At 28.8% G+C, this 19,112-nt stretch overlaps 1 protein-coding gene across 7 annotated transcripts; it reads right to left on the bottom strand.

Annotated features, from left to right (window-relative positions):
- Positions 1-2,136: 2,136 nt before the first annotated feature.
- LOC126835021 (WD repeat domain phosphoinositide-interacting protein 2) lies at positions 2,137-18,839 on the bottom strand. Of its 7 annotated transcripts, XM_050567298.1 has the most exons (12): positions 18,648-18,829; positions 18,374-18,443; positions 5,905-5,987; positions 5,673-5,839; positions 5,400-5,594; positions 5,053-5,324; positions 4,818-4,988; positions 4,635-4,742; positions 4,458-4,570; positions 2,828-2,899; positions 2,628-2,684; positions 2,140-2,468 (listed from the first exon to the last, which is right to left on the bottom strand). In XM_050567298.1, exons 2-12 carry the CDS (start codon positions 18,436-18,438, stop codon positions 2,377-2,379), a joined length of 1,395 nt encoding a protein of 464 aa, XP_050423255.1. In that variant the 5' UTR covers positions 18,439-18,443; positions 18,648-18,829; the 3' UTR covers positions 2,140-2,376. The 7 variants fall into 7 exon arrangements, 6 of the variants coding, with proteins under 6 accessions (XP_050423254.1, XP_050423256.1, XP_050423255.1 ...); XM_050567297.1 differs by lacking the exons at positions 18,374-18,443; positions 18,648-18,829 and adding an exon at positions 9,559-10,496 and having other exon boundaries at positions 2,137-2,468; XR_007685123.1 differs by lacking the exons at positions 18,374-18,443; positions 18,648-18,829 and adding an exon at positions 9,559-10,494 and having other exon boundaries at positions 2,417-2,468; positions 2,628-2,759.
- Positions 18,840-19,112: the final 273 nt, after the last annotated feature.

The raw sequence follows: 19,112 nt of genomic DNA on the forward strand, positions 1-19,112 counted from the left end.
CCTTTTGTATACTTCATAAAGCGTCGATTAAGAACGTCGTAATTATCGAGAATATAACCAAAATGTTAAACAATTTGTACGCCAAATGCTTGTATCACTGCAGATTATCTTATGCTAAACATTTAAACAACGAGTAGGTACGTGGAGAACTCGATGTCGCACTTGAAAACGTTAGTTGAAAGTAGCGACTAGCTATTGATGACTACATCAAATTAGAATATGGAAAATTTCGAGAAAGTTTAACGAGCGCTAGAATTTTCAATGACTCTTCATTAGTAGTTTATTTTAAAAATATCAACTTCGAGGTAATTACTTCGTTTATTCTACTCACAACTAGTTTTAAAGAATACCAAGACCCTAACAATTAGCACTTTTGTTGGTTTATTAATTATTATAACGTACAAATCATCTTCAACTAAGTTGTCATTCACAAACAAAAATAAAATAAAATTACTGTTACTTAATGTAAGTTCATAACAATAATCATTACTACACCCACTAATCGATGACGATTGGTGAAAAAAAAGAAAATTATTATATTTCCGTGTAAAATATTATATTTACACCGTACACCACGGCAAGCATGGGCGTACAGAATAGATAATTAGTAGCGTAAAAAGAGAGTGAACTGTTGCAGATAGTTAGCATAGGAAAATAAGTTAATGTGGATTTAGAAAACAAATAGCATTTTTGCTTTATCATAATTCTTCTTTTTCTTATCGTGTCCATCTTTATTCGCTCGATGGTGGTAAGATTCGTTCACGATATTTCCTAGTCTGGATTATATCGCTATGCAGGGCCGCGTACAGGCTCTTATCATGCCCCCTTAATCATAATAATAGTTAACCAATTGTCAATGGTAGATGTTAACTGAAATTTATTTACATTATTATTAAAATAATCATTGTAGGAGTAGTCATTATGGTTATAAAAAATTAACAATATTTTTTAAATGTTAGAACTATTTTTTCCCGTCTATTATAGACGTTAACTATTATATCTTTTCTATCTAATTTTTTTCTACCCACTAAATACTAATGTATAACTTTTCATTCATAAAGTCATAACAACGACTGTAATTTGTAAAATATAACCTCATCAATAAAATTTATTGGGCCATATATTATTATATATATTTTTTTTTTATTGAGATTCTGCATATATACAATATATCTCGACAATTACATAAAATTAAACAGTAAAAGAGTGATTAAAAGACTAAAATAATGACTAATAGATATATACAAAATTAAAACAAAACTTAACAAAATGCATTAAATAGAAAAACCAGCCTCGATAATAAATGAAATAATGTGTAGGATGGGAGGTTCGGAATTAGAATTGAGCATAGAATGGTTATTTAAAGGAATGTCTAAGGATCTAAAGAAATTAGCTAAGCTATCGCGTTCAGGGGACAAAAAGGGACAATTAAAAAGTATATGAGGAAGATCGCAAGTAGACTCCTCAACGTGAAGAGTACACATATGGGGGGAGTCGGTCGTTTAGATCGAATTATTATTATATTTATCAGGCTAAAATACTGTAACCTAGTGTAACTTTTTGAATTGAAATTTAATTATTGATTAGTGGTTACAATTGAAGGGGCTATTCAATACTTATCACAGTGTTGTCAATTAGATTTATACGAAAAAAATGTATTGAACAAGAAAAATACTTAGCAGGTACGACCATTTATTGTGAAATATTAATCTGTTTTAGTTAAATAAAAAGTACATGTTACAATTTTTAGATTCGCCGATTTTTAATAAATAAATTATTTTAGGTACTTTTCTTTCAATACCAAATAAATTAACAATTTTGGTCGATTCTTCTTTATATTCTTTACATAGCATAAATGATAATAAGCAATTTTTATTTATTTTAAGGCGCAATAATTATTTTTACCTACAATTTTAGTTTCAGATCTTATCTGGATAAAATTATACTGTTATATTAAACGAAATACATTTTATTTTTTAATTGGGAGATTTTTATAAATTGTTTCATGTACAAATAAAATATTACCTTATAAACATTTTGAATCAAAAACAGCATTTATTTAACGTGATAATAATAATATATTTTAATCATTTACATTGCTAAACCAAAAATAAAAACATCAAACTACATAGAACATGCTTACACTATAATTAATGATAATAACATAGCATTGTACACATCTTTAACATTAATTTAAGCAAGTATTTAATCTTATTGAAAATAATTATTTAAAATACTTTTGTAAATCTTATTTTCACCTCATAAAATATGTCACAATGATTGTAAAAAGGCAAATGAGAAAAAATTATGTGTCATGACACAAAGAAGAATACATGCCAAAATTTAAAACCGAAGTCAGAAGTAGATTGTTACATTTCAAACTGGAGGAAATTCAGAATCATCATTCAATTTGAAACGATCTTCATCAGTTGCTTCTGTTAAACTGTCAATATGTTTATTGTCAATTTCTGAAAATAAAGATAAAATGTCAAAACAAATAATCATACTAGGTCCTTGCTATTTCATTGTTAAAAGTACGTGTTAACTGTAATTATAATGTTGATGATATAGTATTAAAATTTAGATGCGCCATTAGATAGATTCACCCTTGTTATTTATGACAATACCTGACTGGATGGGTGAGTGATCTCCCCGGAGAACACCTGCGTAACTTTCGGTTGTATCTGATTATTTGTACACATACACACATAGACAGCAGGTTCAATGTGAGAACAGCAATTTAGAGAGAAAAATTCAGTCAACAAAAACAAAACCAAGAACGGTGTCAGTCAACCAAATTAAAGTTAATTGCTTTAAGCATACTCACTAACTACAGAAAGTGTACCATCCAAGCAATCTTCAAGTGAATGGTTAGTTTTAAACACTCCAGGTTCATTATCTGTTTCAAACAATATTAGATACTACCAATCAATTACTTGTTACTACTTACTACAAGAAAGTGGTATTATGATTTTTTTTTAAATTTTTTCCAAAAAAGTATATATATTTTATAATTAGTATTTTATAGTTTAATACTTAATAAGTAATGACGAACAACAAATTTATGTAGTGGTTTATTGATTTTTAAAATCTTGTTAGATAGTGTAAAACTTTTTTTAGCTCAAAATATTTTTTTTAAGTACATTGTTTACCATGTAGATTTATTTAATAAGTAAAATATTTTTCAAGTAGAAATAAATAAAAACTAAATAAAAAATAAGATTTTACTAAGATCCCAAACAGACATTATTTATATAAATGAATAATAAACTAAAGGAGGACGTTCTGCCCCCCCCCCCCCAATTTTGATTGCAAAATATTAATTTTAAGCTAAACAAATAATTATTATTCTTTATTGGTAATTATTTTATCACACCATCACAAGCTTATTGGCGAAGTTTTTAATTATTTTTATAACCTAAACGTGGTAACACATACTGTATTTTAATTTATTTTATGATGGATTTAGGACAAAAATATCAATTACTTAATAGAAAGATGATTATTCTTAAAAAAAAAATGACATCCTTTTTTAATCTACTTATTTTTTAGCTTAAGAGAACGTTGAACCCCCTATTTTTAAGGAGTTGGGTATAGGCAATTTTTTGCAAAATCTTAATTTAAAGGTTAAACTATAATGTGTAATAATTATTTCATTAATTAGGACTCTTTTATGGTAGAAAATTAGTTTTTGAACTATCACAGCATCCTTGAAAGCGATTTAAAAATTTGTTTTTTATTTAAATATGTTTCCGCAGACTGAGTACAATTCGCTTAATTATGATTTTAGAGTAAAAGCACCTATTATAAAATGAAAAGAGGACAATATTTCAGAGGGAACCTGCTATGCGTTTTTTTCATTATTTCAAATATATCGCTCAATACATTGTTTAGAAATAATAACTATTTCAACATTTATAAATGACTGTAACTTTTCAAAATATTAAATTTAAAACCATAATTTAGTGAATTTTACACAGTCTGCGTAAACATGTTTTACCACTGAAAATTAATGGTACGACGCTCTCTTAATTCTTTGTTCAAAAAAGAAATTTTATTTTCATTTACCACCATCTATCAGGGTCTAAGCCCTATAGGAAATTCAAAAACAATTTTAGTTTGTTGTTTAAAACAATAAATGCTATTTTTTAAACTTTTTATTAATTTTAAAAATCCTAAAACTCTTACTTAATAATAATCATGCACGTTTTAATAATAAAAATTTAAGAAAATATGTGAAGATAATTATTCTAATAACACCAATTGTTAAAAAGAAAATTGTTATTTAGTAAATTTTTCAGTGATCAATATTTGAAATATAAATTACGTGTTTGATTTATTATATGCATTTAATGGGAATTAATTTTGTTAGTACATAGTTATAAAAGAAATGAAAATGATTAATACTTTGTAAGTGGAAATATACAAGAAGATATCAAATTATCAAATAATATTACCAGTATTCTTATTGTTGAGGGATTCGGTTTTTGAATTCTTATCCAGTTTAGTTGTTGTGTCATTAGATTTGATTGATTTAGGGCTATCAACTACATCTACTTGGCCATCCAATCTAAAAGTAATAATTATTTTGATTTTTGTGCTTGATGAAGAAAAAAATATTGTAAATAACTAACCGGTGAGTACGCCAAAGAGTACAGTCACCACCCTCTTCCATGTCTAAATTGTAGACATACAAATATCCATGGGATGATGCCACCAGTAGCCTTAAAACTTTGTCAACCCTAAAATATTTATTAAAAACTCTTAGTTTTATATCATTGTTAAATTTTAGTTCTGTTCAGAACTGAAACACTCACATTACAATGGTACAAATATTTTTTAGCCCCTGGAAAGGCAAATGAATTGAAGCTACTGCTCTACCTTGGTTAAACACATCGGTTACTTGAGTTGGTAAATAATTTGCTGATGCAGTTACGGCTTTAGAAAAAAATGACATCCATCCTTGTTGTTCTTCTGGCATCGGCGGACTGTGAAAAATATAAATAATTATTGAACTATCAATTTCTAACATTTTAATAGCATAGAACCAACATCTCTTTAGAATCATCTAATTTGAACACGTGTACTGTCTCTGTATTACTAGAAGAGCACAAGTATAGTCCGTCAATACTAAATGCCAGACTACAGATGTTAACACAGCGCTTGACACCACGTCGAAATTCATAAAGCTTCATACCATCAGCTATATTGAACACTCTGATGACAGTACCTCGTTCACTAGCTGTTGCTATTCTGTTGCCTTGATGACTAATAGCCATAGCTGCTAGAGGACTATCATGAGCTGAGATCATGGCCACGGATTGCTGAAACAAATAAATACATTTTTAAACAATACATTTTAATTACAGTTCTGGATATTATTTAAAATGATTCATTACCAAATTGATGGCATCAAATATCTGAACTTCACCGGTAGTGCTTGAACCAGGATATGCTAAATAACACATGTCACTGTTTGTGGATAAACAGCATAATCCCGCAGGGTTTGGTGGAGTGTCTCTGATAGTGTGCAATACTTTCATGTCATGTATATTATGTATGTACAGAGATTCTTCCAGGCATACAACAAGTCGCTTTAAACAAATAAAATAAAGTTTATTTTGAGGTTTAGTTTAATTTTTATAAAAATTATTTTATAAATCAATTATTACCGCTCTGTTCAACTTGACGCCGAGGATTGTGTTGGAATAGCTATAATTACATATTTCATTTCCTTTTTTGAAATGACACACTCTTAACTTACGTGGCGACGACAAGCTGACCACTGCAACCAGGCTACTGCTGAATAACCTCTCCACAATGCAAATATCTTCAGATTCTATGGTAATATTAACATTGATATATTAAAATTATTATTGATTTTTACACATCGTTCTAAAATACCATTTTCATATATTTGATCTAAATTATCAACCGAAGACAAAGAGTACAAACGATATCCAGTTTTTGTGCCAACTGCTAGCGACCTGAAATACATAAAATAAATATATTTACTCGACAAAATTAAGTCCAATTTGTATTATAAATATAAAATATATACCTATTGTAGTAAGCAGAGCTCACTACATGGATTGAGGACCAATAATAAATTATTATATTATTATAAAATAAGATTTAAGACGTGTTTCAAATATATTCCATTTACCATTAAAGCATTAAATTGCACGAAGGTAAATTAAACAAAAAAAAACCTTGCCCAATAGTTGTGAAATACCTATATGCACCAAATGACCTTGACAGGTGCACATAATAGTGCAACCGCATTATTAGTATGCATCTATTGCTGCAGTCGATGCATTTCAAGGCGTTTTATCCCTCGTATCAAACCTTGTGTTTTAACGATATAAAATATATCAAGTCTACCTAATTTAGAACTAAAACACAAGATGTGGATCATTTTACAAGTTGTATAATCTACTCGTTACCAAAGAGTATAACTTCACCAACCAAGCACGCTAAAGCATTGATAATCATTAATTTCAGCAAAGAATTTAGTTAAAGAAGTTAGATTTAGTTATCATAATACATATTTTACAAAAATTAGTAAAAAATAATTTCGTTGAATCAATGTTCAAAAATAAACTTAATGAATAATATTAGTTATTGTCCGTTTAAATTATAATTTATTTACCTACAAATAGTTTACTAGAAAATCATCATAAAATACGTGCAACTACAATTATTACAAGAATCATAATAACATAATTTGTAAATTAATGAACACATGTTACAGCCTGCAAGTAAAAATAGGAAGGTAAACGCAATAACAAATGATTTAATATAGACCGAATATTTAGGTATTTTACAATAATTGATGTCTACTATAATATTATCTTTCAACATAACATACGAGATATATAATAAATGGTGAACAAAATGTTTACTTTTTTTTCAAATAGGTACGAATTATAGATACAGTTGTCATCTTATATCTACAATCAAAACATAGGTATCGTAATTTTTAACTTTATTTTTAAATAAGTGAGAGGTCATTTTTTATGTTGCACCATAATGTTAAATATCCTATTATGTAACTTAAGAGGGCGTCGCACCGGTTAATTTCAGTGGTAAAAACATGTTTACGCCAACTGAAAATAACTCGCTTAATTTTGGTTTTAGAGTAAAAGAACCCATTATAAAATTAAAAGATAACAATATTCCGGAGGGCAAGACGGTGCGTTTTTAAAAAAAATTCATTTTTTGTAGTTACGGTCATTTAAAAATGTTAAAAAAGTCGTTATTTCTAAACTATGTATTGAGCGTTATACTTGGAATAATAAAAAAAACGCACCGTCTTGCCCTCCGGAATATGGTTCACTATTTAATTTCATAATGGAAGCTTTTACTCTAAAACCAAAATTAGGCGAGTTATTTTCAGTTTGCTTAAACATGTAGAGATAAAAAACATTTTTAAATCGCTTTCAAGGATGCTGTGATAGTTCAAAAAATAAATTAACAACCAAAATAGAGTCCTAGTTATTGATCTAATAATTACACATCACAGTTTAAACTTTAAATTAAGATTTTGTAAAAAATTTCCTATACTTTACTCCTTAAAAATGGGCGGTGCGACCTTAAGTATTTAATATTGTCATTTCGCTAAATGTACACAATCAAAAACATTTTATTAGCAATTATTATTATTGGGTCATAAATGGACATACTAGTTAAAAAAACCTATCGTTTCTATTTGTTAACAGAACAGCTGTTATTTATAAGTTAGTTATTGCTATGTAGGACTAACATTTTCCATAAATGGTAAATTAAATTTAATTAAAAAAAAATTGTTTGGAAAAAAATATGTTTAGATGGTTAAATGCATTAGCATTGTTAGCTACTATTATCTCTATTTTAAATCCATAATTTTTCCGCCACACTGGTTAAAATTGGAATCGCCGAACAACAAAAATTCCGACTACGATACAGTCATTTAATCAGCCATCATGGACACAGTTGTTATTTATATAGGTACTCGTGTCTCGTACATAATATGTATGGTATATTGTATATGTATGTCTATACATCTATTTATCACTCCAACACAATTGTTGTTGTTAAAGATAGTATTTAAAGCATTATATAATTAGGTACCCTAATTATTAATATAATGTATCGTATAATTGTGTCATAAAGAAAGTTCGAATACCTTATATACTTTTAATTGTTTACAATAAAAAAAATCATTAGAGTGAGCCCATTTCAATTTGACTACAACTATTTTCTGCGTTTTTAGTAACTATCGTTTGAAGGCATATGAAAATATTATGACGTGTGATTTTATGTTTTAATAATGTAAACAAAAAGTTAATGTCTTAGATAAACGCGTTATACAAAGGACAATGTCAAATACGTAGTCTTATCGGTTATTCTCAAGAATTTGACCTTAAAATTCATCAATATGGTCTGGAAATAATTATCAACAGACCCGTGCCGTGTGCGCACTTTCCTAAACTTGATACGAGTTGATACGCTCGGTTCTTTGTGAAATACAAAAAATTGAATCGAATGGAAGTTAAAAAACAGAGGATAATTTTGTTGATAATTTTTCGAATTTTTGGATCCGTACACGCATCAGCTGTATCTTACTAATCAGATACACGTGTGGGATAGTGAGGTCACCAAGCCGTCTTTTACATAATCGCCATGGCGATAGTATAACGCTATAACCTATCTGGGAACCACTGTATGAAAATGTGCAAATTAATATTGCAAGTGTAACGAGTGCATGGTTGCGTGGCGCATAAAGGTTGTGTCGTGGCGAAGAAGGTAAACCAACAAAGTATAAGTAAACATTTACATTTAAACGGAATGAACATTTTTGATACAAGAAAAGGTAACAAAAAAAGAAAAATGCCAACTAAGCTTTTGCGCCGTCAATATAATTGTTTTTTAAAAACGATTTTTGAAACTCACTTTCAAACCTTCAAACATTATGATGAATATGACGGAGGAGGTATTTCTTACGTAAGTTTATACTAAGCACTATAAATCGAACCTTGGAGTATAGCGAACAAGATGTCAGCAATTGTACTTCTGAGTATAGAACTTACGTCTTCTAATTACGAACGTCAGCGATTTCAGTTTCCAGTAGGCAATTTATAACCACGAATAATTATCAGTTTAATTTAATTGACACTTAATCGAATGAATTTCACAACTTAAAACTGGATCCCAAAAACTAAACGCACGTCAACTGCTATTTATGTCATTATTATTCGTTAAAGTTGTAAAAAAATTAATTATTTTACACGGAAACAGATGCAGCTTAACTAAATTTATGCATACTCCTAGATTTATGACCATGTAAAAACTAATTATCGTTTATTGTTGACAAACATTCGTCAACTCAATTAGTGGCCTAAAACACACCGTGAAGTAGGTACCCAACACACAAAAAATACTTGCATAAAATATCTACAACTTTTTCCCCCAGACAAATGATAATAAAATTCATAAATTATAATATATTATTAGTATTGTTCTTATTAGGCATTAAAATAATATTGTTATATCGTGTAATAAAATTCGAGTGCGTACTTGCTTAACACTTTTTTACCGGCCGTACCGAAACTGAAATATTTGAGGTGTACATCGTCAATGTTCGACATTAAAGCTCGTGTTGGGTATATGAAACAACACCGTAAGCCGTTAACAAGTCACAGCCTGGACAAATATTATTGAAACAACTAGAAACGCTTAAGTATTTATTTATATCATAGCACCAGATTTAAAAAAAAAATCGAGACGCCTAGTTTAGACCGTCGCGTTTAGCACCATTTCGAGAAGTTAACAACTAAAATAATGACTATTTAACGTTAGTCCACAGAAGTACCGCACAACTGGCGCGCATATAATCAACGCTGTGTATGTTTGTATACAAGTACAAGTATATATATATATATATATATGTCTGTACACGATACGGCAACGATATTATTATCCCGCGACACGCGCTACACACTGTATTGCACTATAACAATAATAACATTAATATCATCACAGTCATTATACACCGTGCGCTTCGTTCCGACTACTGCTGCAGTCTCAGCCGCTACGGATCATATTAATTCGTACTCGGAAAACAATTAGCTTACACAAAATAATAATAGTAATAAAAAAAATATATTAAATAAATAACAACACTAGCAACACGTGTCCGAAAGTTGAAACCGAAAACAGCGAGCGTTTTTTATTCCGCTACGGTTCAATTATTATTATCAAAGTACGCACCAGAAAAAAAACCACAACGGTAAACAGCGACGTAATACTGAGAAGTTAAACAAAAACAAAAAATTAAGCGGGGACTGTTACTTGAAAATAACGCAGAATATATGTTTTATTCGTGTTATTGGATACTGCGCGCACGACCAAATACCGATGAAGAGGTCTCTTCTCACTTTCGCCTGTTGTGTTTTGTATAATAATACTAACGGCATACAATATTATATTATACTACTACAATCTACTAGTAACACGGTGGCCCAGTGTATAGCGATTGAAAGTGTGTTTGGCGCGCGTGGGATTGGCAAAACTTGACCTCGATTATGACCTGGTTAAAAAATGATAATAATAATGTCTATAGATATACTTTTTACGTTTTGAATACACATTGCAACTGGACCGCCTTGGCGTTAAAAAAATCAGATAGTTGTCGTATCATAAGATACAATAATTAAATACCAGCGTACAAATACGGCAACAGCTGTGACATTATGAAACATTGTCATCGTTGTGATTCACACACTCATTTTTCAATCATATGCCGTATTAAATTTTATTTTTTTTTATAATTAACGCCGCTAAGTACTTTAATGCCGTATCTCGAAATAATTTTATGAATGAGATGGGTGAAATAACATTGAAAGATGAGTTAACCCCGTAGTATGAACGTTTTGTACGTTAATACTTGTATACTACATGTTACATTGTAACTATTATACTTGACCACTATTTCATTTTAATATAATATACTAAACATTTTGGATCACCACACCATAACATAAAAATATAAAATGTTTAGACTAACATTGTCGGATGTGATCGATTGCATACATTAAACATATATAATTAAACAAATAATATACTTGAATTAAATATTATTTCTTTATTTTACGATTTCAAGGATCTGTATTTTATTCTATACATAATCAAAAATATAATGTACAGAATGTCCGAACTTATACAGGCAAAGCCGGTGTAACCGAAAATCCTATAAATAATTTAAACAATGGACCCTGTACACAAATTTACTTTGAAACTTAATTACTAGCGTAAGACTCGTACCAGAATATTGTTTGAAATATTACCTACAACAGATCCAAGGTCAGTGACTGTTATTCTTTCTAATCAATAATTTTTGAATAGCACTAAAATACAGGATACCAATTACCTCGGCCTATAATATAAATTATACTCCAAACACTACAAGTTGCACGTATTTATGTATTGACGACTAATATAAGTAGTAAAAATGTTAGTATAATTATAACAAATTTAGAAGTTATCAAGAGGTTTCTTATTAGTTTCCGTCTAGTTATTAGTGACTTAAATTTTTAATAACTAGACGAAAATTTAAGGGTTATTTTAATGGAACAATACTATGCAACTATTTTTAATTTATTTGACCTTAATTGAGAAACCAGATAGTATGTTTTAATAATAGCAGACACTTCTGAATACCTGAATAACATTGTAAACTACACTAATTTTTTTTAAGTTCCCGGTGAAAATAATACTTCATTTGTACTGGGGAAAAGGGATTAAACATTTATACATGAATAAGAACAAAATTTAGTGGGGCACACAAATTTATTATAATAAAAAAATAAGTGTAATTTATTATAGTGGTAAGGTATTTTATTTAAAGAGAAGTTGACAATAACTAAATAGATTCTAGGTTTGTTAAACAAATTTAAAACCACCATTTATAGATTTGACTTATTATTTTTATAGTACTACCAATATATTTTATAACCATACAGTGAATACAATACATCTCAACTTATGTATCATAATATAATACAAATAGAAAAAGTTAAATTATAGTCTACAAGTCACTTTTTTTTTTTTTTTTGAGTTTAAAACTAGAATATAATAAAAAAAGATGTTAAGTAATCTTTAGAAGTTTTACCCTACATTAACATACTTAGATGATTCATCCACATGGAATAAATAGTTCACACAATAAATAAATATAAAAATAATGAACTAGTTAAGAATAAAAAAAAGGACATAATTATCATAATGCATGTTAATGGATACTAATACACAGCAATTTTTTTTCAATATCTATTTTAGATACCTCTTAAAATATTTTATAATTTTTAACATTTTTAGTAAGCTAGTGTACTAATAATTTTGTTCCTAAACTATATTAAGAATTTCGTCAAAATTTAAACAAACAATTTATATTCAGCGTACAATTTTATCCATACAAAAATTAATAATATTAATAAAATTAAAAAAAAAAGAGCAAAAAATTATATATTTGCAAATGCTTATTCCACTGAACCTTCTTCATGATCTTGTGAATTTCCATTATTATCAATGTTTGAACTATCATTATCATTATACCATTTATTGTTAGTATCTGGTTCTGGAGGCGTTTTTGGTTTGTTGTTAGTGACATTCATTTCTTCGCCACTACCAGAATAACGTTTTCTGTTATATTCCTTTGATGAGGCTCTGGATAAACTACGGCTTTTACTATGGCTACGACTACGCCGAATTGGCGAACCAGAATAACTACGTCTTTCATGGTGCCTGTTTCTGTCATATTGTCTGGGCTTATAATGGAAAAATCTTGGTCTTCCACCACCTCCTCTTTGACCTCTATTGTTCCAATTGTTATTGTAATTATTATTGTAGTTTTGTCGATTCATATAACCTCCTCTGTGTTGAAAGCCTCCTCGATGTTGAAAACCACGATTATGATGGTTATGATTTTGGAAACGTGGCTTGTAATATGTACCACGATTGCGATTATTATAATATGGCTGGCGATTTCGATGATAGTTGGAACGTGAGCGTGAACGAGAACGTGAATAAGAGCGAGATGAAGAGCGACTTCGGTTTGACCGAGAGGACGAATAACGCCTGTGACGAGGATATGAGCCAGAGCGACTTCTAGTTTTAGACCTAGATGTATCTCTAGGTTTCTTTTTAAATGGTGACCGACTTGAATGACCACCTGTACTTCTACTTCTTGATTTTGTCATATGTCTTTTAGATGCTGATCGACTACGTGATCTATCTTTCATACTTGGACTTGGTTTCATTATCCCCTCCATATTGTTATCAGGTACAGGATGAACTGGTTGAGGCATAGTAAAAAATCCTGTGTTTGAATTATACACACTACTAGGATACTTGAGTTCTGTAGTAACAGTTTCAGGAACAGTCTGTGTTTTTGTAGCTGTCTGAGTTTTTGTCAACTCATGGGTGCCTGAAAACTGATTATTATCCCATACAAACGAAGGTGGTCCAATGTCAGCAGTTTCTTTTTTCTTAGTTTTAGTTATAGTAGTAGTTGTAGTAGGGAGTTGCATTTTAAACTTGGGTGTAGGAATTAATGATGGATCCTCAATATATTTGTAGTTGTTGCTATGTGGTACCTCTATATTTTCATTCCCTCCAAATATATCCAACTCCTGTTCATTGCCTTTATCAAGCACATTTGGTTCATCAGCTTTTTCTTGTCTTACATACTTTTTAAAGAAGATGGGTTCTTTTAAATTTGATAAGTTAGACTTAACACTTTCTGGATCAGGTAGGTTCGACTTTTGTACAACTAGCTGTTGTTCATTTTCTGATACTGGATCAACGTACTTATGCTTTTTAGATTTGTTTTTTTTATGTTGTTCCTTATCTTTCCCACTTTTATGTTTATTTTTAGAATCTTTTTTCTTATGTTTATGCGATTTTTTTTTATCTTTTGCTTTTTTAGCCTTGATTTTTTCTGATTTCTTTTCTTCGTTCTTCAGTTCATATGCTTCTTGCAACAATTTTTTTAGATCTGATCCAATTTTTTTCCCTTTTTTACTCTTATTTGCCTGACTTAATAGTAAAAGTTTCTGGATTCTAGCTTCAATATCATTTTCCTTCTCTTTGTTTGCCTGTGGTGGCTGAGCAACTTCAGGTGTAATGTATGCAGGATTGCATGGTAATCCCCCACCATTTATACTACCACCATCCATTGCTAATCGCTTACTAAATGGTGACAAAGACCTCTCTTTCTCAACTTTTTGAGATTCATTTCCCGATGAACCACCACTTGAACTAGAAGATGATGATGAATGATTAGATTCACTGTCTGACGAACTATTACTTTCATCTTCTGAAGAACTTTCAGAACTTGAACTATCACTTGATCCACTGCTGCTTTCGTTAGAACTACTACTACTGCTTCCAGATTTATCAAGTTCAAGATCACCGGTGTCCAATTTTTTTGATGTATAACTATCAAAAGGATTTGAAGATGATGTTCTGCCTACCATGAGAGTAGATTTTAGATAATCAATAGATGTTTTAGCTTCATCGTGATCAGGCATCATTTGCAAACATTCTTCATAGTGCTGTAATGCTTCTTCTAGCTTGTTTTGGGACTCTAATGTCCTTGCATAGCCCATTAATGTTTCTCCAAGATATTTGCGGCCATTTACATTCTTAGGATTAATTTTAATAGCTGCCTTCAAATCTTCTAGCGCTTTTGGAAAACGACTTAGATTAGCATACAAAGCTCCTCTAGCAACATAAGCTTCGACATTTAATGAATCTATTGTCAAAGCTTTATTAAGACAAAGAAACGCTTCAGAGTGTTGCCCAGCTTTAAAATACTTAATTCCATCAGAAACACTTTGCATAGCCCATTGAGCCGATTGCATTTTTCTTAATTCTAATGCAAGTTCTTTTTCAGGATACTGCCCAGATAATTCAGGCAATATTGAATGCCTTTCGTCTGATAACCCCGTTATTTGTTCCAAATTACAAATATTAGAGGGATTTTTAAATCCTATTGACGCTTTAAGTATAGAGTCATACGATTCATTATTTTTACCAGCATGGAACAATTTGAAAGTTAGGGGGCAATTTTCCATATTAAATAAACCAAGTAAACTCTTATATTTTTTAGGACATTTTACGCCTTTAGTGCCACAAATTAACTTGCATGTTTCTGGTACAACCTCTAATACTTCACAACAGACATTATCTCCAACACTAAGGCCTTGGATAGATGTAGAACAAAACCCACGCACATTAATGTCTGACACACATCTAATGGGTTCAGTGTAAGTGCATAATATTTTCAAAATAAGACCGGAAGAAGTTTTAGACACAATTGAACTAACGATAACTTCTCCTTCAGCAAGTTCATTAAGAAAGTGTTTCAACTTCAACTCTTTATTAATAAATCCGAAAGTCTCATAAGGTGGCATTACTGTGTAGGAATTCTGTTCGAAGTTTTCATTATTTTTCTGCTTGTTAGTAGTTAATACATCAACACTGAAAAATGCTTTTGAATGATTTGCAATAAATCTGCGTAGTTTAAGTTGTTTTTCTTCTTCTAAATCATTAGCAGAACTGTGTCCATTTGTATAAGAAGGATAGCTTAAACTAGCCAGTCCAGAAAATAAATCTGCTCCATTAGTTTCATTTTCCATTGCTTCTTGTAATTTAGGTCCATGATAATGCAGGGCAGAAGCCAGTAAATATGGGTCCATCTCAACTTCCATTTTAACTGAAAATTAACACTAATTAATTGATGAATTAAAAAAAAAATTGAATAGAAAAAAATCTATATATATAATAAAACTGCAATTATTTTTAAGTAATATTAATACTTATACACCAAGCAGACTTAATGAAAAAATTGTTAATTTCCATAAAAAAAAAAATTATATTTTTAACAGTAATAATAACAATAATAATAATATTAATATTAACAGGCTATAAAGTTGATCAACAAAATTTATCCATTGAAATTATTTTTTTATTTTATAATATTAATTACTTTATAACAATTTACATTACCATGGTAACAAATTTATTTTTAATTTAATTTTAACGTTATTAAAAATAGATTTATATATTAATCATAATAATATAGTTTATTAGTATACATTTTAATTTTAATTAGAATGTTGTGTAGAATACAATAATTAATGTTGATCAACTTAGCCTAACATACGCTTAATATATCATTGAATATTTGTCTTAAAAAAATATATTAGATGTATAAAAAATACTAATAAATAGTTAAAAACTTGTGTTTACCTGCAATATTCTTGGTAAGAACGTTGAAGGAACAATAATGTACTCTACAGTTGTTTGATTATGACCAAAAACACGTTAATAGTTATAATAAAATCCACCAGTATCGCTAATATTGAACAGATGAAAAAAAAATGAAACTAAAAACATGCTCAACCTCAAAATAATCTGTTTTAAGTCTTTCTAGCAGTATATAACTAAACTCAAGTGAAAAGTTGTTGATTTCACTATACCAAATTAAATAACACATACTTTACATGATTAAATTATATAATTTTTTTAGTATTCTACTTCAATTGTAAATATTTAAGGTTAGAACACTCAAGAAGTTTTGTGAACCTAAATTTATCAAACCCCTTATAACTTTAAAAGAATACACCAAATACTTTTCTAGGTATTTTTTTAATTTTTATTATTATTATTATTATTATTATTATTATTATAGTCATCATCTATTTCACGTTACCATGGTTAAGTTGCATAATTTTATCCAATTATAATAATTCATTAAACATATTGTTATATAATTATACGCCTGTTTTGGTGTATAAATATAAATATTTCTCATCAAACTAATGAAAAGTTTTCTTTCATATTGTTAACTATGTTACTAAAATTGAAGGTTTAAATGTAGATATTATTTATATAAACATTGATACATACGATATTTTACTATTATTACTTATAATTAAGGCCACATAATAATTTTTAAAACTTTTCAGGGCAGCAATTTAAATTTTTTCCCGAAAAGAAGTATATTTGCATCTGTAACGGCATAAACTAATTTTTAGGACGAAATATACTAATTGTCGTAAAAACTTTTAATCACATTATATTTTGTAACTAGCGTCGATTTATTCTTCATATATTTTATAAATACATTATTTTTTTTATAAATTTTTACCAGAAAATTTAAAATCATTAGTTATTTATAGAAAATCCCTACAGTTAAATCATACATTATTTTATGTCGCAATGACCCAGAGTTGGAGGGTTTTTCATCTAATCAATAAGATAAAAAGAGTTTACAAGCGGTCTATCCAGAGAGTCACATACCATGAAGACATGTATGTCATATAAGACATGAATGTGTGTGTAAGTATTTATTATTTAGGCTGACTTTTAATAGAAATATCAATGATTATCATCATAAAATGTTTAATTAATGCTGGGGACAAACATAGGTGAGTTAGAAGAAAAATGTACACATGTCAATTAATTCCAACAAAAAACTAGGTTATTTGATAAATATAAATATTATTGTTACATATTAAACTGAAGAATTTGTAAATGTTTTTTAAATTGGTAATACCAATAACGGTTGTTTAACAGATGATAATTAAATTAAGAGTATGTGTACTTCACAACATAACTATAAGCTATAATAAATGTTAACATTTTAATTTCAAAATTTTTATCACAACAATAAGTTGTTTTTTGTTATTCAGAAATTTTATATAACCAACATAAAATTTGAATAAGAGTCTTATTCAACACAAGCAGAAATTTAAAAAGATGATTCAAAATACATTTCCATTACCTAGTTCAAGCTCAAAATCTTCATATTAAATTAAAAAAAAAAGTTTTATCAATTTGAATTATACTAAGTTTCCATGGTAACATTTTTGGTCATCATACTTCATGACTGTTAATTAATAATAAAAAAGTTAACATCTCTATATTATAGATACCTAAATTCTTAAGTTACAAACATTTTATTAAAATATATAATAATTTGATAAGAACTTTTAGCTATTATACCACTAATAAACCTTCAATTTTACTTAAACTTAACATTTAAACATTAAATCGCACATAGCTCTTTGGCTATTATTAGTTTAATTTCGACTTTAGTATGTACAATCAAATGTAGTATGTACAGTCAACTGTGTAATATAACTAACGATAAACAATGTTTAAATTCATAAGCAAAACAATATTACATGAAATATTGTCAAATAATCATATATATGTATCAAATAGAACAATCATATTTAAATCATAATATTGTGCAAAACGAATATACAGTAGAAAAAATAAGGTGAAATATCACATTTTGCAGAGTTTACATAAATTCACTTACGTGCTGTCTTGATTAAAGTTTATGAAATATAAGCATTCATTCAAATCAGAATTGGAGAGGTTCATTTAGCCTGAAAAATCCCAAACAAACTAATAAAATAATTGTATTGGTCAGTTACAGTTCCAGAGCAACAAAATAAACATAACAATGAATGTTAAACTTAATACAAGTTTATTGATCTACTGCGCATGACCTTGAGGAAATATTGATAAATTTGGCATGTGTAAATTAATTGTAAATATGTATTTTGTCAAATGTTTTTCTAAATACTTACCAGCTAACCATGAAATATGTGGAAATACACAAATAGTACAGGTGTTGGCGAATTAATAATAAAGGACACTAAATAGTGCACATTGAACTCAAGATTCCATAAATTTAACTTTGATGAAAATACAAATCACATTTGATACATAACGTGACTATAAGAGCGAACAATAGTTAAACAACAAAATGAAGAATGAAAACAGTATACAAAATGGGTCTACATATGATTACAGTGTAGACAGTAACGCCATTCCCATTGTTTGTTAATGTTGTTTGTACACTTTTAAATGTTTAGGACTGTTTTTATAAAAAAAAAAAATGAATTTTATCAGGTATTTTTGAAATTGCAATTTATTTACTTACTTTAAATTTTATACTGCTGTGAATCAAAATAATTATAATTTTGTTTTATATCGATCATCCTACATCATCAATGATCTGTTGGTAACTCTGTACTATACTATCAACTACC

Source organism: Adelges cooleyi, unplaced genomic scaffold (assembly GCF_023614345.1).
Source record: "Adelges cooleyi isolate 19-005CV unplaced genomic scaffold, UGA_ACOO_1.1 ACOO_flye_CR_arks_rails_tigmint_CR_PRNA_21, whole genome shotgun sequence".
In the NCBI taxonomy this organism is placed as follows: Eukaryota; Metazoa; Arthropoda; class Insecta; order Hemiptera; family Adelgidae; genus Adelges; species Adelges cooleyi.